Here is a 25,211-nt window from a genome sequence, read left to right as displayed (position 1 = left end):
AAAAAACAAAAATAACCCCAAATGTTCTAATCTAAATGCATGAGAATGCAATTATTATTGAAAGTTTGTAGATTCAATATTGTAATATTGTAGTCATAAAATGAAATGTAAACACTTACAAACAGCTCTACATACAGATAAATAAAATTCAGAGGCATGTTGTGGACCCACACCGGCGGTAAGCACACATGCTCCAATCATACATGCTTCTATCATTTTGATCCTTTCAACTATTCCTTATAAATAAAATTGGGAAAATGGGAAAGGAAAAAAATTCAGAAAGGGTGCACAAAATCAAAAAAAGAGAGAAAAGATAATAAATAAATAAAAAAGCTCCTTTCCAAGGTTTATTTTGTAAATGAAACCTGAAACTAAGACTAAAACTATTGGTCAAAAAAGATTTTTGCGTAAAATTAAATAAAATTCTAAATTCTAAATAAATGAAAAACTAAAACTAAACGAAACTAACAACAGTTCCTGAAAAACTAACTGAAATAAAATAATAATTAGCAACAAAAAAAAACAATCGTTTTCGTAATTAATAAGCTCTTTACTTTGGCGGAAAATCGGACCTGTGGCCGTTTAGGAAAATGCCTGTATATCGCGCTTCATGCGTGTGAAGCTGAGGCGATTAACCACTGTCCTGTGACGCGCTCAATGAAGGACCTTAGTCGCGTCGAACACATCGCCAGTCCTAAGCGGCTGTTCATAAAGGAATGGGAAATAACTCAAGGTAATGAAACGCAAGTTGAACTTCTTTAAACTTGAGCGGAGCATTTATAGAATGCTGTTTCCCTTCAAGCACAAAAAACCTTTAATGTACTACTGTATGTTTGAGATATCATGTTTTCATGAAGGTTGACAGGCTGACAGGTACTGTTATTATCTTTGTTTTTACAAAACATTTACTGCTAACAATATTATCCATGTGGAGATATTTCCCCACAATGTAGGGAATACCAGGACAAGCGCAAGCATTCACAGACAGACAGACAGACACACACACACACACACACACAGAGACAGACAGTCTGGTCCACTATCTTTGTGAGGACTCTCCATAGACGTAATGGTTTTTAAAACTGTATATTCTGTCTCCTTACACTAACCCGACCCCTAAACCTACCCATCACACACACACACACACACACACACACACACACACTCTAACCCGACCCCTAAATCTACCCATCTCACACACAACTTTCTGCATTTTTACATTTAAAAAAAAAACTCATTCTGTATGATTTATAAGCTTGTGTACCTCAATTTAGGTCCACAGTGACACGAGTCCCCATGAGTCTGTGTGCATTCAGGTTTAAGTCCCCACCGGGATAGAAAAACATGTACACACTCACACACTGCATAGATACTTCATTATTTAATCACACTGGCTTCACAGCAGGTTGTGTTGGCTGTAGTCAGATGAATTGAGCTGTTTTCTATGTGCCAGTGGTCACTCTGCTACATTGTACAGCTGAAAAAAGTAAACTAGACATGTTTAACAAGATTTCATCTTTAATATGAATTAGTTTGTCTAAATTTTTCAGAGTTTTTTCTTGTATACTTTTAAGTTCCATTTATTTGGTGCTTTGTTCAATCTCAAACCATTATTTTATTTTTATTAAGATGTCTGCACAAGAGTTAACTAATCTCGGCAAACATTAAACTTTTCTGAAATGAAGCGTCTTGCTTTCGTCTACACTGGAAGTGTTCTGTTTGCTCTGCTAAACTATAATTACTAAAACTAAAACTGAAATAAATAAAATAAAAACTAAATTGAAATGTGTTTGCAAAATAAAAACTAAACTAAAACTAACAATACCATTAATGAAACTAACTAAAACTAAACTTAAATTAAAAGCAAAATTGAAAACGATATTAAAATAAAAAGTACTTTTAAAAAGCAAAACTATAATAACCTTGCGCCTTTCGCTTCTTGTCTCTCTTGACCAAAAATATATGACTTTCAAATAAATAAATAATTTAGTTAAAAAAAATACTCATTTAGAAAAAAATGTCAGTCAAAATATTTGTCAGTTCAGTCTACATGTTTGCTCAGGGAAAATGTAAAGTTTGCAAATAGAGTAGAAAGTGGGGGAGGGCATAGGATTTACTAAAAAACCTGACATACAAAGAGGTTTGCACAGCGGCATGCTAACTAGGTTATTAAGGGATTAATTACAGGGTTAACAGTGGGTGTCAAAGCCCAGCCTGTGTGAAACGCCTTGTCTGACACACACACACACACACACACGCTCACACCGTGATCTGCTCTCTGCCTGGCTAGCCTCAGGAGCTCAGGAAGGCTGTCCAGGCCAGCAAAGGCAGAAGTGGGGGGATACTCGCCTTGCCAGGGCCCTGAGGCTGAAAGTGATATGTTCGTGTTTGTGGGTTGTTCTTTAACGAAATGCTTAAAATGGGCAAATGAGAGCGGTGCTTATCCAGCAAAATTGCTGCTAGATGGAGCAGAAAGTGCACAAATGTTCTATGACACTCCCGTAATGAGGTTTCATATTGATCTGACTGCACTGAGCAGAACTGCTGGCTCTTCTCTCTTTTCTATTTTAACCGACACTGTTCGCTTTAGGCTGCCATTTATTTGGCTAGACTTGCTGGTCCTCGAGGGCCTCTCATGGACAGACAGGTGGCCCAGCTGAGCATACCATTCCAAAACATCATCAGCCATTCAGAAACTAAATTTTTTAGCTGATTTGAACAAGACCAAGGAGATGGCTGGACTATATTTGGAGGGAAAGGAGAAATCATCTCAAAAATGCATTCTGGAAGATCAGTCTCAGTACACTATGTGTAATGCAAGGATATATTATGGAAATGTGACTTTCTACAAGACCTCTATAAGCCCAGTCACTAACTGACATTTGGAATGAATTCATAATGCAATAATACCTGGCTGTTTTACATAAAATATGCCTGATAGCAACACCAGGTGCCTCTGCTAAAATATATTGCAGGGATCTTAAACCTCAGGCAAAGAAACAGAGAGACTTTATTGGATAAACTGTAACTGATGGTTTATCCCATGCTACATAAATAAAATGCATATTTCCACACAAATGTTAGTAAATCACCAGTTCACATTGCTGCTAAAAATTCCCAAGACAAAGAGGTCAAAATGATGTCCAAAATATCTGTTTAACAAAAGAGCTTGCTTGGCTTAACTGTCAAAAATGAAAAACTACCATTACTGGGAAAAATTGAACCTAACTAAAAACCTAACCCACTGTGATTCTAAAACAAACTACTTTTTATTCATAATTTTACTTTTTTGGACTTACGTAAAACGTAATCTTTAAAAACCAACTAAATTACATTAAAAATACTACTAAATGTAATACTGTTAAACCTTTGTAAATATCAGTTGATGTGAAGTACTAAAACTAAAATAAAACTAAATCTAGAAAACTAAAAAAATAGTAAAACTAAACCAAAACCTAACAAATTATACAGTGAAGGCACTAGGAAGCTATATTAAATTGAAAATACAAAGTGAAAATTAAACTTTAGTCTAAACTCAACCAAAAAAAGGCATGGTGAGCATTGAATAGTGTGTATTTTTCTATCACCAGTTACATAAGAACTCAAAGCCCATGAACCTTATACAACCTAATTATGCTTTTGGAACCATAATCAGCTAAAAAAAAAAACACAAAGTGCAGCAGAGGATCTTTCTTACAAACACCAAACTGTAAGATTTTGGATATTCTTTCTGGTAAGAGAAATGAGAGCCAACATGGAATCATTGTGGTGCCACAAGGGAGGTACAACTAACACCGGCAACACTAATTACTTCATTTAGTTTTCATGCAGATTACAGATGCCTGAGTTGTGCCCTGTTTATGCAGATAATCCATGGCAACTGAATCAAAAATAAAAAAAGTCCACAAAAGTTCACGAGTGTGATATTTATACTATAATAATACAGATAATAACAACAACCAGAAAGTGCCAGCTGCCCCGGTTAGACCTGGTGGCTGAACAATAGAAAGCCTGAGGTCTTCAGAATTGAAGCTTGTTTCTTCCACATAGGGACAGAAGGACATCCAGGTGTTTCCCTGCAAGGTTTAAAAGGTCACAACACTTTACCACATATCATCTCTACATTAATCAAGTGAGAATGTGGCACTCAAATATGGCATCAGCGAGCCGAGTGAAACAGAGTGGCGATTCAGACGTCCTTCCAGTTTACCTCCCTGCGATTAAGTGGTCACATATCTGTTCATGCTGAAAGGCAAACATGACCCATAAAGCCCATTTCTACTCAGCTGCGTTCTGCGTTTTATAGTTTGAGGTATCCCAAACCATCCATCAATCCATAGGGCAATGTGACAACACTGTGCCTTTTAGTAAGCAGCACAGAGTCATTTCTCATATGCTACAGGTGCAGTACTACCCCTACCACTAGCTGAATACATATTAAAACACAGCAATAAAGTAAACAGAAATTTGGTTCAATGGGGCTATCGAGGGAGGTAGTTCGCCTAGGTTTCTTTTTTCTTTTTTCTTTTTTAAATGGGTAAAGGCTCATAAATTGCATTAGAAGCATGGAATGATCAAAAACATGCACTCTGGAATACTTCAAGGACTCATTTGTGCAGCAAGGCAACATTTAATTTGGCATATTAATACCAAAGGAAAGAAAAAAACAAAAACAGGTTGTTCCAGGATTTACATTGGGGGTTCATGACAGAAATTAAGGTAGAAGTCTATCAAACACTATATTAATCACTCATATATGGCTTGTTTTCCAGTGGGCAAATGTATTTAAATGAAACTCAAAGACAGAAACTGTGAAAAAGATGCTTCAATATAAAATGCATGATTCATTCAAAAAGCCATATTTGAGCTTATTAAATCAATGCTAGACTGGGGATTGAGAGAGTAAAATAATGAAGCATTTAGAAAGTGATGTGTGCTTCACTGGGCCTTACCTGATCTGTGCCACCAGGGGAGTGCCAATCTATGACATATTAGGAGAGCCGTATTAATCCTAGCCTGTCTCAAAGCTAGCTTCAAATCAGGAGGAGTCCTTTGTGACTCCTCCATTTCTATTTTCCCTCCTTTGCAATGCATATCCTTTTTAATTTCATCTGAGAGGCGTCCGTGGCTGTCATTGATTTGGTGTGAAACTTCTCTGGTTGCGCTGTGCTGTGCGGCACAGTTCCTCTCCAGGCACTGTGAGCGGTTTTAATTAGAGCACTCTGGGTAAGCACCATGGGGCTCTCCACCTTCCACATAGCAGCCATGGCAACACTCTCTCCAAATGTGCTTTTAATTGAGTGACATCTAATCAGGCCTTGAAATACAACACCGAAGCTAACAAAGCGGGCCAGAGAGGGAAAAGGTCCTGCAAGCCAGCCAATGCTAGGACTGGCGTTCAGGATGTGAACAGCTAAGTGGTTCAAAGTAATATGCCTGCTGATGTCAAAAGGGCCAAAAGAATAATATTGCTAATGTGATGATTTGAAGCTTCCTGAAATTCATGTGAAGAGTGCATGCTCTCAAACTAAAGACAAAAGATATTTTGATGTGTGGAGATTACAGCAGCTCCCATAAGAAAAAGCTTCATGCACAATTCATGAAAGAAGTGTCTTTGCTGGAAATTAATACTTAATATTGCCTGCTTCTACTAATATAAACAGAAACCGGTCCCTTTGTCATTTATGAATGGAAATGCTTTAACAGAAACAATGAATCGACACATCGTCAGACATTCGGTATCCTGTCGGGTGGCCGTGAAGTACCGTGCAGGGAATCATTTGGCTTATCTGGCCCTGAGGCATGACCACAGGGTAACATCTCCCCTCACTCTTACGCTCGCCCTGAATTTGCTCTTCCAGCGCTTATTTGTATTCCAAGCCTCCGCGGACCATCACATAATCTGCGCTCCCATACCCCACTCCCTCTCTCAGTCTTCACTTTCTTCTACGCTCGCGTTGCGCCGGCTCTTTCTCTTGTATAAATTCAGGGGATGTTCCCCCCTGAGCGCAAAAACAAAGCGGATGACCTTTGTGCGCGAGTGTCATTTGCACAGCAGAAATAAATGAGATTTTAAAGCCGCTCTGCACGCGCCAACTTGACGCACAGATACGGGGCAGATTGGATCTTATATAGGGCATTATTTTTAATACAGCCTCCAGTTTGGCTGCAGTTCATGTCCAATCCGAAGCCGACAGAGAAAAAGCTAATTGGTGCCATCTTACAAGGAGATGGCCGGGAGATGTGCTCATATTCAGAGCTTCAGCTAAAAAAAAAATAATTAAACTTTGCTTTTAGTTTATATAAAAGGAAAAGTTTAGCCACAAAAGAAAATTGTCAATTTACATGCCTTCATGTCATTCCAAACCTGTATGTCAAATAGAAGTTTAGCAGAATCTCTGAATATACTGCACAAGTCATATGGACCAGTTTTAAATCTTTTGGAGCTGAAAAATCATCTATCTCATTCACTTACATTAAATCATGAAAAAGAAGCTTGGAGATTCTGCTTAATTTTTCTGTGTTTTTTCTGTAGAACTGTGAAAGAAAGAAAGCCATACAGGTTTGGAATGATGTGGGTGAATAAACGGCAACATAATTTACATTTTCCGGTGATATATTGCTTCAACAGATTTCCAGAGTTTCACAAAGTTCCACATTCACAAAGTTCTACACATCCCCAGCCGTTTCACATTTGTTAAATATAATAATTTGATGTTTTCAGCCAAAAACATTAATACTCTCCAGCTTAAGTACAGATGGTGGACAACCAAAATGCCTATTACCGCCGCGCCAGCCGAAAATAAACCAGCCGCATTTCAAAGTCGTTCCCGAAATGACCGCCAGGTGGCGCAAAGGGACATTGTGCAAAACAGCAGCAATTGCCGCATTTTAAAATGTAAGTGGGTTAAATATAAAACCCTAAGCCTAATAGGCATATTTTTCATATATATAAATAGGCCTATTAGGCTACAACAGAATAGAACCAAAGATAGAATAAATTTTAGAACTGAAAAAAATAGAATCAAAAGTTAAAAATAGAGACGATATTAGGAGCAATGACGCGGAATATTTTTACTATTCTATTGAGGAATTAGATAAATGAAGAGCTCTCGTGAGCGATACAATTGCATAGTAATTTATAGTGATTTCAAAAGCAGTCCTTAAAAAAAAAAATACATGGAGTAGTGTGGCATAATTTTTGAGAGATTACGCGGAACGCGTTTTAGTTAAGATCCTGGTTCCAATGCCCTTAATGTATATAGGCTTGGCTACTGCTTTAAAAAAATGTCACAACGCGTTTTGAGATTGTTTTGAATTAAACATTGAAGTTTAAAATGTAGTGTTTTGGCACACCAGGCCGAGTGGCGTTACGCATTGTTCAAAAATCAGGTTTAATCTGGCATGTTGAACTGGCGTTAGATTTTTTATTTTTTATTATTTTTTTATTATTATTTATTAGATTTAGATTTTAGATTTCGTTAGATTTTTTTTTCTCATAACAGCTAAAATAACTAATACATGCCTTGTCTTAATATGACCTACTTAATATAGGCAATAGGCATATAATAGCCTATATAATAAATTAGCAAAACTTGGCCACTAAATATTTAATTGTCAATTATTTTAATTATCACAATTAAAGTTTTAATTTTATTAAATTGAACAAGCGCAACAATCAGCATTTAATCAAATATTCTAAAAGATGTATTATTAATAATAATGTTATTTCAACATAATATTTCGTTTTTTCGACATGTGTGCGTGCAACAAGGAAGATGTGTATTTGTAAATCCGGTGATGCGTGCATTGATTTTTATCAATAAACTAGTGTTTTCTGACAGTGTCGACTGCAAAGATGAAGTTGACGATCGCCATATTTGTAGTGAACGCACCTAGAGAGAAATGCACATATAGACATAATCAGAGAGTAGCCTTTTTCTTTTCGTTTTGAATTATTTCGTTTGAAGACATTTCAAGCTTTGTGTATTTGATGTATTTATCATGTCTGTGTGAGGCATATGCTGAGTTTCGTTAAGTTAGGATGAGATGCGCTCCAGGTGACGTGCAATGCAAGTGACCGCGCGGGCGCCTCCATGATTAGTGTCTGTTATATTTGCTTCTCTTACTTTTTTTTTAGAAAAGATTTTTGCAGTGCACTTGCATATTAGTGTCAGCTGGGAAGGAAATATAGAGACCAGACCTCTTGGAACTTTAACTGAATACATAGCGTTGGTAAAGCATACTGAAATTACATCCCTACAAATTTATTAGGCCCTACTGAAAATAAATGTATCGAATTTAAGCAAAGTAGCCTAAATGTTAAGACTGTAAGCCCTTTGCTTTTTTACGTAGTCTATAAAGGACTCTTATAGCCGACTTTGTGTTAATTTAATTTGTAGAGGATTTTTTTTAACTCAAACATTAACACTGAAATAAATGAAACTAAATTATTGTAATTTTTTTGGCACACCACGACGAGTGGCGCTATGCATTGTTCTAAAGCCAGGTTTTATTCTGGCATGTTGAATTAGTGTTGGACAAACGCGGCGGCGCGTTCATTTGAATGAAGAGCGTTTGAGCGAACACACACTGGAACGTTAGGCCATGTCGCAACGAGTGAATCGTGGCCGAGTGGTTGAACTTACGTTACGATCATTTAGATGACACGGGTTCGAATCCCGAACTAACTTGGACTACTGATATTTTTATATTAGCCTATTAATGCATTAATGCGTTTAAACGACAAACAATAAAATCAGAACCAGTATTCTGTTGCGTTCATGGTTTCAGTGGCAGTAATGCATCCACGGCTTTTCAAAATGTCACAAAGCGTTTTGAGATTGTTTTGAATGAAATATTGAAGTTTATAATTAAGTGTTTTGGCACACCACGACGAGTGGCAAACTCTTTGTTTTGTTTTGCAAACTCAGCTATAGCCTGTGGGGGGTTTGGAGAAGGCAATAGTTGCTTTATCGTGGGGGTGCAGGACAGAGGTGTTAATGTTCCGTCTTTCATATGGAGAGTGTCGGAGCCAGCCTGATGAGCAGGCAAAGGCTAAATTCTTTTAAGGATTAATCTCAAAATCTCCAAAAGTCCATAGCCTATGTACAGTAGGCCCTATATCTTATTAAATTATATATTGTAGTTTTATTGATTGTATTTAAAGGTTTTCCACACACAATATGAAGTTTTATGTAACAAAGTTCGGGAGGAGCATGTTCAGGTAATCATCCAATCAGCACAAGAAGAAGCCAGTATAAATAAAGCCTTCCCTTACCTCCTGTCTCATGACAAATTTCTCAGCATCCCGCCACCACCCCATCACCTCACATTCAGATGGGCCTGCTCATAGATACCTATGATCTATACATTCATAGGGGGGAGTACTCTGGGGTCGGGCCGAATTCCGAGCTCGGAGCCCTCCCCCCGGACAGCAAGCCAAATACGCATTATAATATTACATCAGATTTCATTAACATGTGAACTCGTGAATTCAATTTAGCAGATACAGAGCTCTTTAATTCGCGACCCACCTCGTTTTATTGTAAGGTGAATTCAGCAAGGCATGTTGTATCTTTGAAGGAACAAAAGCTATTTGTTACTGCCACTGAAACCATGAACGCAACAGAATACTGGTTCTGATTTTATTGTTTGTCGTTTAAACGCATTAATGCATTAATAGGCTAATATAAAAATATCAGTAGTCCAAGTTAGTTCGGGATTCGAACCCGTGTCATCTAAATGATCGTAACGTAAGTTCAACCACTCGGCCACGATTCACTCGTTGCGACATGGCCTAACGTTCCAGTGTGTGTTCGCTCAAACGCTCTTCATTCAAATGAACGCGCCGCCGCGTTTGTCCAACACTAATTCAACATGCCAGAATAAAACCTGGCTTTAGAACAATGCATAGCGCCACTCGTCGTGGTGTGCCAAAAAATATGTACAATAATTTAGTTTCATTTATTTCAGTGTTAATGTTTGAGTTAAAAAAAAATCCTCTACAAATTAAATTAACACATTTTTTCGATTTTTTCTTTCGTGATTTGTGTGGATGACACACAGCGACATATACAGTATTATCAGCTGTATTATTAATGCTTAATTTCGAGAAAGACCCGCCGCGCGCAGTGAGGGAGACCAAACTTAGTAAAAAAATATCCAGCGCGAGAGAGGCAAAGAAAAACGCCTGTTCTTAATTTATGTTGCTTTGAACTTTTTTCGTTTTGTACCGTTTTAATTTTTTAATTTAGCTGCAATTTCTTTGACAATAGAAATTTAAAATGTTGCAAGAATAAGATTCTGTGTTTCTTATTTTGCATCACAAAGGGAATAAACTCTATCGATGCAACCCTGTTTAAATAAATAAACTGTCCCGACACTTTATTCATACCTTGAAATGTGCGATGGGTTTTCAAACTTAATTAATTTTCTTTTTCTTTTACATTTTCATTTTCATTGTTTATTTTTTAATTGAAAGTAATACTGTATTGAAAGTATTTTTCTGATTTGTTCGATCTGTTTTGAAAAATGTCTTCCGTTGCTATGGCCGGGTATCACTGTCAGTCATCTCAATCTCGTGAATGATTCACACACACAAAAAAAAGTAATTTAGCAGATTAAAGACACAACTGGAATGTTGCAAATTTATGTTGTAATGTACAATTGATAATTAAACAAGACGATTGACTTTAATAAACAGATGCATATTTAAGCATCAAGAACGGAAAAACATAAACACTGTCGGCTACACTGAGATTCGATCTCACATCGTTTGAAGCTCTGAGAGGCTATTGTTAATGCATTGACCACAGAGATATCGTCTGAATAACCTAGGTCTGCTATTGTTTGTTCGGTATTTGAACCGATTTGAATTCGGCCACGAATGTGTTTGAAATGTATTTTTACATATTTTGCTTTCGTTAATGTTAACCAATTCTGTTGTAGCATAATAGGCCTATATTTTTTCCCTAAAAGTTTGTTTTATTCTCTGCTTTGTTTGTTTATATTTTTACATATTCAATCAGTCTCATTTTTGTTCAAATAATGAAACAAGTTTTTTTTTTTTTCTTTACAAGATCTTGCGCCATGTTTCTTTTTTTCAAAATTTTTTTTTAAAATAAACAGATAGGAAACTTACCTTTTAAAATGCCGCAGTTGCTGCTGTTTTGCCCTGTCACTTGCGGCACCCGGTAGCCTATAGCCTAGTCATTTCGCGAACGACTTTGAAATTCGACTGGTTTATTTTTGCTGCGGCAGTAATAGGCATTGTGGTTGATTATTTATTAAATAATTCAATTGATATAATCATAACAACATGTAAGCCTATTTAATTCTGAATATAACAAAGAATGCTTAAACCGACTAACATCGGTTAGTAACTGCAAGTCCTGAAAATGGTTTAATTTTATGTAAGTAAATGACAAGTAACCTATTGACATAGCCTTTCTAAATTATAGAAAAACTGGGCATACAATTTTAACGTGTCTACTTTGTTTAAATTTAATGAATTTGAATTCGTTTAACCACAATATTTATCTTGAATTTATCTGTGGCCTCAGCTCAGATTACTGCCGCGGCAGATTACGTCATAAAGAGAATAAAATGACACTTTTTAAAGTCTGTGATTACAGCGCCACTCAGCGGTAAAAGGCAGCAAATACACATCCCAATTTTGCCGCCGCGGGAACGGCGGCGGTAAAAGTCTCATTCTGGTTGTCCACCATCTGTAGCTCAACTTTGAGTAGAAAATGTGAAAAGTGAGTCAATTCTATAGGTGTTAACATGCACTCATTTTCATCAATACGAATGAATCCAATCCCATTTCAGATTCAGAAATTTCTGTTTATATGAACCCTAAACTTTTCAATCTGATACACAGTAAATATTTAGTTAATATTCAGTCTCCTCCACTGACCAGTAAATAAACATATGCATAAATAAATATTAGGGCTGTAACGATATGCGATATGAAACCGAAATCGCGACACTCAGATCCACAAACCTGTGTCGCGGTGTGAGAAGGCAGAATCGCGACACACCCCTTCCAACTCCCAGAGTTATCCTTCCCGTCCAGATCCAATGCTACCACATCTTTAAATTACTATTAGTATTATTTGAAGTTAACATTATAAAATACGTAGACCTATACCACAAAACTAGTTGAGGATAAATTCTTTAAAATTGGGCAATTCCAGCGTTATGGATGTGACATTTGCAGTAAAAACTTGAAATATAAGTTCTCCGAAAATGCATTTAATACCAATATATTGAAACGTGTTTATAAATCCATACTCCCTCAAAAAAGGAGTCCAGAGATTAGAAAAATATCAGTCTACACATGCGTTTTATATTTAATATGAGGGAAATACACATGCGTTACAGACGTGACACAGAAAATCTTTAACTTTTAGGTGGCAAAATGTTTTTTTGTAATTCTGTATATAAGGCTACACTGCGCAAACCAAAAGTAATACTACCCACCGGATGAAGAAGGGTTGGCTCTCCACAGAACATAAAATATTCATTTTATTTTATTTTTCGTGTTCGCATTTATGAGGAAAAAACAATGTTACGGACGTGACCGCTCTGAAAGCGGCACTAAAAGACTGCTTTAAAAATTTAACAGAGACCTCAAACAGAAAACACAAAGCCTTTCTTTAACATGAATTTCGTTTTGTATTAATTGTATCTTAATTTTAATCAATGTTTCATCAACCAATTGCCTAGATTTAATAGATAAGTAAATATAACAGACAATAGATAATCACAACATGGAGGCGCCGGCGCGTGAACTGGAGCTCGTTTCATAAATGAACCGAAACTCAGTGTATAAGGTAGCCTACTTGCCTCACAGACCTGAGAAATATATCTATAGAAAGCTTGAAATGTCTACTTTTAAACAGAACAATTCAAAACGAAAGAAAACAGACTGCTCTCCGCTTATGTAATCCGTATGAAATGTGCATTTCTCTCTGGCGCTTTCACTACTGCGAAGATCGCGAACCAGCATCGTCAACTTCATCTTTGCAGCCACTGACACAGAAAACACTTGTTAATTAATAAACAATTAAAATTTTAATTAATTGTTTTAAACAATTTTTGAATCCGATTGAGAAGATAATCGTATTCAAGAGTTTACATGCTTAGTTTTTTGCTATTGATCAAATTATTTCAGGTTTACACCACCCTTTTCAATCTGACTAAAATTACATTTGGATCAAGCTTAATCGGATAGTTTGAGGTGTTTAGATGAAGGCTTTTCAATGCCATTGAGCAGATTATTTGGGTGCATGTAAACATATCTTATGTGGATCTATACATTAATGCTAACTGTGGAGGTGCTACCTTTTCTGTGTTCCACCAGAAGACAGTAGATCTAAAATCAATGGGTGACATCATTGCAATCCTGACATATTATGATGGGAATTGCCTGCCTGCTGAGAGTGACCTTGTGCCCCATCTCTACACTTCCTCTCCCAGAACATTGGCTGACAAGCAGAGCAGACAGCACTCAGTATTCAACCAAACAAATGAGGGTCAAAAAGAGAAATCCCATCGACACAGGCCTGTTTCCTTGCACAGCATGTATGTGTGACAGTACAGCGTGCTGTGAAGGTGAAGCTTCATACAGCAGGAGAGAGAGAAGCTCTGATAAGGCAGAGCGAGGATACGCTTGACCCTGGACACACTTCACGTGCTGGGTGCGGGAACAAGCGGCAGCCACTACATGTAAGAAGACCCGGCTGATCAAGGCAGGCAGACAGAGATACAGGAACACGTTCAGGGTCAGCTTGATGGGCACATGTTAGTGCACCCTGGAGGGCATCTGTCGACACACTCGGACCACTGACTGCCGTACAGGATGGGGGAGGAGATGATGTATCCCTCTCGTTTTTGAAAGAGGGCAGAAGAGATAAAAACAGGAATAAATAAAGCATGCATGACAGTGCTTATAGTGTTGCCGTGCACGTCCCTGTCTGTTATCTATTACTGTGCACAGACGAGAGGTGACGTTTTCTTTGCTTAGACAAGCAAGACTATAGCACAGGGTGGCAACCTTCAAACTGGCCTCTCACTCAGGCTGCCAACTCGCCTCATGTCTAAACCGGGCCCTCACACACTCTCAGACTGCGTATACGCAACACAAACATACAATCGAAGCCTCAGGGTTTGTCTGGAGGGAGTTACCATACATCAAATGTTAATTACAGAATTACTTCAAGATAACCAGAACATGCTCGAGTTGTTGATATGAGCCATGTAACGGAGTAATTACTGGCTACTGATTATGCTAAAGCAGCTATAAATGAATTATCCAGCCTTCTATTTATGTCAACTTATAGATTTAGTCACTGCCTGTTGTGGAAGACTGGGGAGTTAGAGAGAGAAACAAGAAACAAATAGGCCAATATGCTGAATTCACACATCTCACAGCAGCACACATTACTCTTCCTCTCTCTATCACATAGACACACACATATTGAGAGCTCAAAGAAACACACATAGGATAGCTAAACAGAAGAGGAAGGATATATCATGAATCATCGTAAGGAATGAATATACATGAGCATGTGTATGTCATCAACTAGAATGAATGTATGAAAGTAGATTTGACGTGCTACACAGCCAATGATTTTTTTATTTTTTTTTTATTGCCTATAGTTTTTAAATTGCATTTAAATTGCATAAATACACTAACATTCAAAAGTTTGGGCTTAGTAAGATTAAGAAATTATTAATTCAGCCACGATGCATTAATCAAGTGACAGAGACTTTCACATTGCTACAAATAAATGTTAAATACTGATACGCTGTTCTTTTGATCTTTCCATCCATCTAATAATACAAAAAAAAAAAAAATGTCATGCTTCCACAAAAAAATTAAGCAGCACAAATGTTTTCAAAATTGATTAGCAAAACTGATTAGCAAATTAGCATATTGGAATGAACCTAAAGAACCTGGAACAATGAAGACTGGAGTAATGGCTGCTGAAAATTCAGCTTTGCCACCACAGGAATAAATTACATGTTATTTGTAAATATATAATAAAATAGAAAATATATTTCACAATATAATATTATCTCTCTTTATTACTATTTTATAATATTTCACATTTAATATCTCACAATTACATATCTCACAAAAAACATAAATGCAACCTTGGTGTGCATAAGAAACTTCTTTAAAAAAAATTCAATTCTTACCAACCCCTAACTTTGGAACGGTAGTGTATATTACAATTCTTTTTCACAATTCCAATATTGTATCATACACATATTTTTTAATTGTTAATGTGTTCTTTCATATAATTTTCTATTAGATTTTTATATATAGATTTTACTGAAAATCTGTGCAGTCAGAGCCACTTCTATGAGGCACCTAATGGACAAATGTGAAGCGAACCGCTGAAGAGATTGAAACTAATACAGTAGATTCATTCTCTCTTTCTCCCTGACACGCAAAGTCACGTTTCCCACAGTTTCAATCGTGATCCAATTATGATATCGCAATTCACTGCGATGTGTATCGTTTTGTGAGGTAGTTGGCGATACCCAGTGTAGCCTTGAGCTTTCAGCTTATTGGTCAGTGTTAAGTGTACATTCTGAGGTGAAGTTTTAACACTTCCAGTGTAGACAGCATCAAGACATTGTGGTGTCTTAACTGTTACTGGAAGCATTGAAGCTTCGACGGGTACTTGCATGCACAGTAACACGTTACATGGGATGAAAAATGGGAGAGAAATGGAAAATTGTTAAAGAAATAGAAAGGTGTATTAAAAAAAATATATGATATGGTTACCAAGAGTATGCAGGAGCTCAGGGGTCAAGGTCAACATAAACAGCAAAACCGGAAAACATGGCAGCGGCATTGATGTGTCTGTGGAAATAAATATAATAATAAATCAGTGAATGAATCAGAAAAGTACTCAATGAAGTGATTGCACATGGCCAAGCAGTCCAAAGCTCCACTCTAGAAAACTCATACAGCAGAATAATCCACAAAGAATATTTTCTGTTTACCAAAGGATCAAGTGCACTACTTTTATCCCTAAAGTGCATTGTGCATCCTGTTTTTATCCCTTAGAATAGTCTGAAATAAGCTTAGGTAGGACGACAAACTCCTTGTCGATATTTTTCATATTTGCCTATGCTTTTAATAAATGAATAAATGACTCCCAGTAGAGAAAGCAGACAATGTGAGTGAAGTATTCAAAAAAATTTGACAGAATCTTTTTATCATCCTTGACTGAAGGAGCAAGACATATTTCACTTTTCTATATTTAAAATCACTCCAGAAGACTAGCTGAATTATACGAGGGCTGTGCTATAATTTCTAACAAACACATGCTTGTTCTGGCACAAATTAACCACTAAGACATCTCTGAGGTGACATTTCATGCAATAGTTAACAGAACATGCACCCACCACATATTTCAGAGAAGTGCATACTGATATAAAAAGGATGATGCATGTTCCCTACCCAACACATACAGAGGTAATCATAGTATTTCCAGAACCATGTGAAGAAGGTAGGACATTGCTAGCGGAGGCCTTAGAGCTCATTACACCTGAGCATTGCTATGCAGTTAAAAGGTCTTATGGGTAGTTCCTAGAAGGCCTGGGCAATAAAGCTAAATAAAATGTATATTTATAATTTTCAGTCTTAAGCAATATTCGATATAGAGGTTTAAGACTATGGTTCTTTATTAATTTTCAATAATAAAAAGCATAATTGTAACCTTGCAGTCATTGTAGCCAATTACATAAATAATGTTTAATACAACAAGAGAAATACAATAAGCTTCTAATGAAAATGATTAAGGCATGTTTCACATACTGTTTTTCACTAAATGCAAATAAGGAAGATTTATATTTAATTCTAATTTTCATTATGCACCTATTACAAAAAAGCCATATTTGCCTGCTTGAGCTTTTAATAAAACATTTTAATTTATGAACAATGAACATTAAATGATTATGCAAGCAAATTGCTAAATTAGTAATTTTTTATTTAAATTGAGAGTTTTACTAAATTAACTGAACATACCAACCCTAACACCATATATTCTTCTGTATCAGAGATGCTATTAAAACATCTCTCTTTTAAAGTCTCATTCTTGAATCACGAGAAGAGAGGGGATTAGTTTAATGGACGACTAGAGATATACTGATACTAAATTTCTCTGCCAATATCGATAGCTTATTATTCAGATTAAAATTAAAACAGATTTAGATTTTCTTAAGGAAAATAATCTTTCCCAACTAATGCTATAAACTATACAGGGGACCCTTTAATTTGATACATTGCTAAAATATTTAGCAAATATTATAAAACAAAATTAGGAAAAAAATGGGTAAACATTTTTATTCTGATAAGAGTTTTTTCCAACAGTGATGTAATGAAATATTGACAATTTAAGTTTGAAGGGAGTAAAGCCTCTGTTTAGGTTATTAAGGAAATGTAATTTTGCCAAAAGAAGAACTTTTAATTTAAATAAATGTTCATTTTAAATCAGCCTACTTTCAGTGTGATATGTAGGGATCGACCGACATGGATTTTTTAGTGCCGATGCCGATACCGATTTTTTTCATCAGCCTTAGCCGATGACCGATACGGGCTGCCGATTTTCTTGGGCCGATATTTGGAGCCGATACTGCTTTTGCTCACTCAATTTACATCATAAAAATGACACAATGATGATAACAAATGTTACAAGTCTCAATTTAAAAAAGGAACATTTATTGAACTTAAAAAAACTATATTTGACAAATATTAAAAACATGTGAGGTAGAACAAGTAAAAAAAAAAAAGTTCAGTGCTGAAAATACTGAAAAAAAATATTTAAGCATAAATAAAATAATTACACTATTGCACACAGTAGCAACAAGCAAGCAGCATAATAAAGTGCAAACTGTACTATACTTAACCAACTATTTACAACCTAGTCATTTAATGCTTAGGCCTAAATTTTAGTGCACTTAACTTAATCTCTTGTAGAGCAAATGGCTTTCCTAAGAAAATGGCTTTTCCTCCATTTTAAACAAAACAAAAACGATTTTAAACCAAATAGATTCTCAGTTTATTATGAATTAGGGACTGTTCACATATCGCGTCTAAAAACGTGTGGAAAGCACGGCCGTACCGCTTTCTCCTTTCTACAAGCGCTTGCGCTCCCGTGGCGTCTGTCGTTGCTATGCAACCATGAACTGCGCTCTCCATGATGACGAGGAAGTAAGGATTCATTTATTTCTAGCCCTTTACGACTACATATATTTATGGAGATGAGAAATAAAAACCCGCCCTGTCCAGCTATGATCAGCTGTTCGGCCGAGCTTTCGATGTTGTCATGGAAAGGTCAGTTGATTTTTGTCACATGACCTGCGTGCGCTTGCGGCATTCTGAAAAGTTTAGATGTTTTCATCTCACCACGGCATACGTTAGGAGCGCCTGGACAAACGAGCGCGCTGCATCGCATGCGTGTCGCAACCGCATCGCTTCTTTTATGAGCACACATCCAAAACTCAGCCAGGTGGTCGCTGAATAAAACTCCTACAAATATCACAGAATCACAGAACAACGTCGGCATTATTTAATCCTATGACCAGTGTTCGTAACAGCTGCCGTATGCATATGGATAGCCTCAAACTTAGCTATTTGCAGCTCCCTAAATACAATGACAAGCAGTTTTATAGATGAGGCATTCGGCATTCGCGGTTTCCATTTGGACCCACAAACTTGCTTAGCTATAGTTGCACGCACATATAGAGCAACGTGTTTCCACTTTCAAAGTGTATGGCAATATTTCAGCTAAGTCAAACAGTTAAAAGATGCTTTGAAAGTTTAAAACTTGCCGTTGTCTTGAAGAGGCTTCCAGCACTCTGCTAGTGTGGGAGGGGCAGTGCATGGGCTGCACGTGAACTGCAGCAACACAGAGCTGCCTGCAGACGCCTGTTTGTAAATAATGCCGGGAAAAATATCGGCGAACGCAACAGCCGCAAATATCGGCCCGATATATCGGCCGACCGATATAAATTTAAAGACTTTGTGCTTTCTGTTTGAGGTCTCTGTGCAAGTTTTAAAGCAGATTTTTAGTGCCGCTTTCAGAGCGCTCACGTCCGTAACCGAGAACTGTCCCGTCCGTAACATTGTTTTTTTTTTTTTTTTTTGAAATACATTTCGAAATAAATGCGACTTATAGTCCAGTGCGACTTATATGTTTTTTCCTCTTCATGACGCATTGTTTGACTGATGCGACTTATACTCCAGAGCGAATTATAGTACGGAAAATACGGTAAGTTATTTATTCTTTCTGTGCGGCCCGGTACCGGCCCGGGGGTTGGGGACCCCTGCTCTAGAGTACATTCTATGAAAAAATAAATAAAAACTCTTCTCAATCTGAGGATTCAGCTTTATCCAGTCTGGGTCAATCGAATCACAGACCTCTCTCCTCTACCACTGGTTGAAATGGGAACCCCCCCCCCCCCCAAAATAAAACCTCCGTCTGAAGGCTTTTTACCTTTACACTGCATCATTTGGGTCAGGTTCACACTACTGCTCTGTCATTGCTTCAACGGTCAAAGACTACAGACAGCTAAAATGTGATCCGGCCAAAAGAAACTGGAACACAGGAGAGGATGTGAGTGTGCAGCAGAGACAAAGCAATTCCAGACCCATTAAACATGAGCTAATCATCAAAGACAAATTACACTTCAGTGGGATATGTAAATTCCAAATGAGATGCAAGTCATCAAAAGATATGCACAATTATATTTGGTAACTTCAAGTGGAAGGAGTCTACTTTCAAACCTAGTTTCCAGACAATGACACAAGCCTCCCTTGATTGTATTAATAGGCTTTCTGCACATCAGCCATGACACGTACCTTCGCCTGCAATCTATCTCTTCTTCGATGGATTATTCTCCCCATCAGATGAAATGCAGTTAGTTTAAAATGGAGAAGCACGCAGACACAATTACCCATTCTATAGGGACTCACTAAAGAGCTGATCGATACACATAGTATAGCAGGTTCAATTCCTTTCCTTTGCCCAAAATATTTATTCAGAGGATGTTCCACGGGGATCAAAACTATTAAATTCAAACAAAGTGTGCCCACGAATATTGTCTTTAGTGGGTGAGAGAGAAAGAGAGCAAGAGCATGAAAGAGAGATAAAGCGACAAAGATAGAAAGAAAAAGAGAGAGATGCAATGAAATGCACATTCCTGTGTTCATTCCCAGTCTATCAATAACAAAAGTGACACTAGATGTTCCATGAGGAAAGGGATATTGAACAAAATTGCAAGTGCAGTGATAGAAGAACAAATTAGAGAGAATGAGAGTTTAGTGAAGGTCAGAACTCTAGGGGAAAACAGCAATGTTGGCACAGCACCTCGAGAGACGCGACTGATGGTTCACCTTCGACTCTGAGACACACGCACCCTTACATCACTATTCTTAAAAGCACTGTTCAGTCTATAATATCAGTCAGACGCCTTACAGGGGCCAGTTTTCCACATGATATTTCATACAGTTGGAGTTATTATATACCATTTGAGGTCAAACTGATGTATTTAAGATTCTATAGATGAAAATGTATAACCTAAAAGCTATTTGATGCCTCTCCCCCAATCCACCACCACCACACACAGCCTCAATCCCCTAAAAACATGATGGGGCTTATCAAGGGAGAACAGCATGCAGATACTGTCAGACCTGCTTTCAAGTAATCCTTATTAAAGAACTGAGATTTTCACAGTAAAACGGTCCCATCCCTCTCCTTCCCAATAAGCCTTGCAAGAGTGCCCATGCGCCTTTGTAGGTTCTATCGATCTCTTTGGGCATTTGGCACTTTTAAATCAAAGGCTAGGTGTATCATTTTTCTACACTGCTTTAAAATCACACAATCTGGATGTTCCTGTGGAGATGACTAGATGAGCTTCCATCCAGCCATGTTTGGAAAGGTCACAGAGAGGTAACAGAGGTCTGCATCCTGAAGCTCAGCTTTTGACATGCAAGCCCATTATCAAATGGAAGTATATATATATATAATATATGTCAGAAGAAAGCAGGATTACTCAAATTCTTATTCAACAACTGAAATGTTTGCATGACACTTCTGTGGGTTCTGAAAAAAAGTGAATGAGCGTCAACCTGGAGGCCGTATTATTAATTATTAAATAAGTACAGAAAGAGTCATTTATGCATAAAATCTATTTGGTGTTGGTGTCCTTGATAATTTAACATTCTTGAAATAGAGTCTTTTGTCAGCACAAGCACCAGCAAAAACTGTATTCTCCTTCCATCTGCATCATTTAAAGAAAGTTTCACATATATACCTAGAATATTGTTGCACTAATTTTGTTCCCTTCAATTTTTCAATGAAATATATTATTATTATCATTATTATTATTAATAATATATTCCTCTTTTACATGAGGAAAAGAAAAGATAATGCAGATCCTAATAATCTATTGAAAAAAAAATAAAAAATTACAAGTTAGTTCCACTTTCTCCTAGATGTTTTGATAGCCCAATGCAGCCTCAGGAACGGAGGGGACCCCAGTAAGGGCCCTGCACAGAGCATAGTTCCTAGCCTATATTGGAGCTGTCACATGTGTGTTTGGAGCTGGGAGGCAGACAGGCAATTTTGGCAATGTAGTGAGAATCAATACCCTATCACAGTCCTTGTGTGGAGTGCACCATCCTTCAGATGCAGCGTAATTTATATTGTTTTTGCCCCCATGCAAACAGCCCAAAGAGGGAATACAAGCATAGCACAAGAAGATGAACAATGTCTGCACAGAGGGTCTCATCACAGAACATGGATAAGAGTTAATGCACAGTGTCTCTTACCAATGCAAGCCTTAAATACCCAGGATACATCACTTTATTTGGAGCTAAATGCACTGCTCAGCAGGGAATGCTTTGCCAGTTGGTTTCACTGATATCGGTGTTGTTCAATAAAAAGCCTAGACTTGGCTTCAGTTGTCCCTTCAAACACCAAGACTAGGCTTCAGTTGTCCCTTCATTGTTTTGCCTCTTTCAAAAAAACTGCAATTATTAGAATTAGTCTCTTGTCAGGGCTTGTCTATCAGTAGATATGGATGCATTTCTATTAAAGGTATAAAATGGACTATTGTTCCATCAAAAAGTTTGTGATGCCTCTATTATGTCTCTCCAAGAGAAGGCTGGAATTTCTCTCTGCAATTTGCATTTCCATTGTAGGAAAACATCTGAACAGGAAAGAAAATAAATTAGATGCTGCAACGATTTAAATTGGCTTTATCTGGACATTAGCCGGGACAAAATTAGAGTGTTTTTCTCATGAAAGCCTGCATCCACAGATGTCCAAATCTGACAGATACAACACCTCATTCAAACTATCGATCATGCACCTTAGAAAAGATTTTTTAAAACACACACACACATTTGTTATTGGTCCCAAACAAATTAAACTGCCCCCCCAAAAAACTTCAGACATCAAACAAGTGAATAAAATTGTATTCTGCTTGGTCATTTATAGCCAGCGTTGCACAGTTCTTATAATTGCTTTGTGGTGTTAATGAACCATGTGATCCTGCATTAGCTAGAGCCAATATCAGACTACAATAGCCTCCCTGAAACCATTAAGCCAATAATTTAGTTGATTCCATCTCATCTACCAGGAACAATATTCAGACATCCAAAATTACATCAGCAAGATCTGAAAGGGAATAAAAAGTTGCCATGGTAGCATGAGAACCAAAATCTCTGCTTGTTGACCCAGAACGGCAGGTGTCTCAGAAATAGATCAGGGCAAGAGATGAGGCTGTTACCAGCCCAATCCCAGCATTAAGGCTGGGATCATAATGGAGGTGATAATGACACAGCAACTCTGCCCCCAGCCACAGGGTCTTCAACCATCCAGCCTCCCTCTGTCTGCTTATCAATCAGAAAATACAGTTCTTTGCACTCACACACATTTTGGAGAACTTTTTCACTGTTGTGGGGGACAACAGACTCTCTAGGTGACCAGAATACTTTAAAAACCATGGCAAGTAACCAGGCTTAATTTAATGTTAGTCTCTCATCCCTTCACCACAGTGCTCTAAAACAAACCACAGCCTGATCTCCAGGGTGACCCTGTAGCCAGAGAGAAGTCCACCATGCTTGTTCTATAGACTTTATCTGATTCTATTTGGACACAAAACCAGGCAACCTAGACAGTACATATAATTTGGCTTATGATCTCGTGAGACTTTTTTCCTGTCTCCTGTCTCCCAATACACTCCTTTTCATTCACTCTTTTCTCATGAGCTATCTAAGTTTACCATGTAGTGAATAGTTGAGTGACTGAAGGTGTCAGCAGCTTTGAACACAGTATATGCATGAATGCGTAAAACGCCTCTCACAACGGTGGCAAGATGTCATAGTAGACATGAGCAGAGGTAAAATTTCCATTTTCCTAACCTCTCTTTCCACAATGACAACTACTCTCCGTTGCTGTGTAAGAAAGTGTCTTGGCATCATTCTGACGCTTACATTACAAATACATTGAATATTGACTATATTGTCTAAACAACTGGATCAGATTTCATCATTTTGCAAAATGACAGAGTGGAATAGTCAGTCCTAAAGACCGGATTTAAAAAGCAAATTTGATTTGAGTGCAGTATGAACAAATCTAATGATATTCTGGTTTCTAGATAAGGCTTGAGTGATAAAGATTAGTGATGTTTGCCTTGTTCCATAAGATGTCTGTACAGTCATGCGTTGCTACTATCTTTTAGGTGAAACACTGGCCAAAACACAACACAAAACCAGTCAGGCATGTGTGAGAAAACATGCACATTTACAATCCCTTCACATCCTGCAAATACACCAATTTGCATCTGTCTTGAAACCACAACCTCAGAGTAAAAAACTGTCAACTTCCCTCTTACCACGCTAATGACTCTGAGACCAAAGTCAACTTGAAAGCCTCAAAATAATAATCATTATTCATCATGTCAAGGAAATAAATTAAATTTGTTGACTATAAGACGTGTTAAGATTTATAAAGGAAGCAAAAGGGAGTGAATAAACAAGAATTTTCTATATCCTACCCTATGCATACCGTAAATTAAACAGGCACACCTTAACCTTCCATGTGCCTTTAGGGCACAGCTGACTGGCAAATCCTGCTCTCACTGAATCATATGTAACATTTAGAGAGAGGTATAAACAGCCAAGGACTAACATGAAAAAACAGCACTTCCACTATTCTCTCCCCAGACAATATTCTGAAACCTGCATTTAATACAGCAACTTGCAAGTGCTTGCCTTGTCATGTGTAAAAAGGAAAAAAAGAGACCGTATCAGTGTACAGATGCCAAAATATAAGATGTTACAAGATGTATAAACACAAACCAATATTTCCTCTGCTGATACAAATATACATTCCACCATCCGGTGCGCTGTCTAATGTCAACAGACAGAACATTCACAGAACACACAGAGCAATCAGTCCTGAAAAATACACAAGCTGTCCTAGATAAGAGCCAAACAAAATTGTTTTAAAGGAATAGTTCACCCAAAAATGAAAACATCGTCATTTGCTCACCTCATGTCATTTCAAATCTGTACTTTAGCAATTAAGTAGATGCAAAAGTAAAACTCGCTCTTTTACAAGTAATAGAAGTGTCATAAAAGTGGTCTATACTAGGGATTGCAAATATTCAAATTTTCGAATATTCGATCTGTAATTATTATTCGAAAAATAAAATACTATTCGAATTTTACTACGTTGCTTTGCTGGCCGTTAATGCAGTGAATCCATGATAAAGTGCTTTTAGAAACTTTGCTTAGCAAACCGTTATCTTTGTGTCTCTGCATCGTCTGTCAGCGCAGCGCGTTTTTGTTTACACGTATTGTTTAATGTTTTCAACTAAAAGAAAATCTTAAGATATATACTAAGCTTGATGTTTCAATGTGCCTAATCGTAAGCTTGTTCAGAAATGGTGACAAAAACTTAAAATAAAAAAAACACTTAAAAAATAATGTCTTTCTCGTTAAACTTCATTTAAATAAACGAATATTTAAATATTCGCTTTTTATGAGCCCAAATATTCTACTCCAATATTTTAGAAAAATGCCTATCCCTAGTCTATATGTACACTATATTCAATATCTTCCGAAATCATACAACTTAGCATAAAGAATAGACCAAAATTTATGTCAGTATTCA

The 25,211-nt window shown here is 37.2% G+C and overlaps 1 protein-coding gene across 1 annotated transcript in view; it reads right to left on the bottom strand.

The window, feature by feature from the left end:
* Nucleotides 1-25,211, bottom strand: part of camta1a (calmodulin binding transcription activator 1a) — a 439,941-nt gene that overhangs the window by 309,462 nt on the left and 105,268 nt on the right. Inside the window, 3 exon segments of the mRNA XM_084428326.1 lie at nucleotides 15,806-15,831; nucleotides 15,834-15,861; nucleotides 15,863-15,883. Coding sequence (XP_084284452.1) covers nucleotides 15,806-15,831; nucleotides 15,834-15,861; nucleotides 15,863-15,883 — 75 coding nt within the window.

This window comes from Rutilus rutilus, assembly GCF_951802725.1.
Source record: "Rutilus rutilus genome assembly, chromosome: 13".
Taxonomy (NCBI): Eukaryota; Metazoa; Chordata; class Actinopteri; order Cypriniformes; family Leuciscidae; genus Rutilus; species Rutilus rutilus.
The sequence above is the reverse complement of the archived record's forward strand: the minus strand, read 5'-3'. Positions and strand labels throughout refer to the sequence as shown.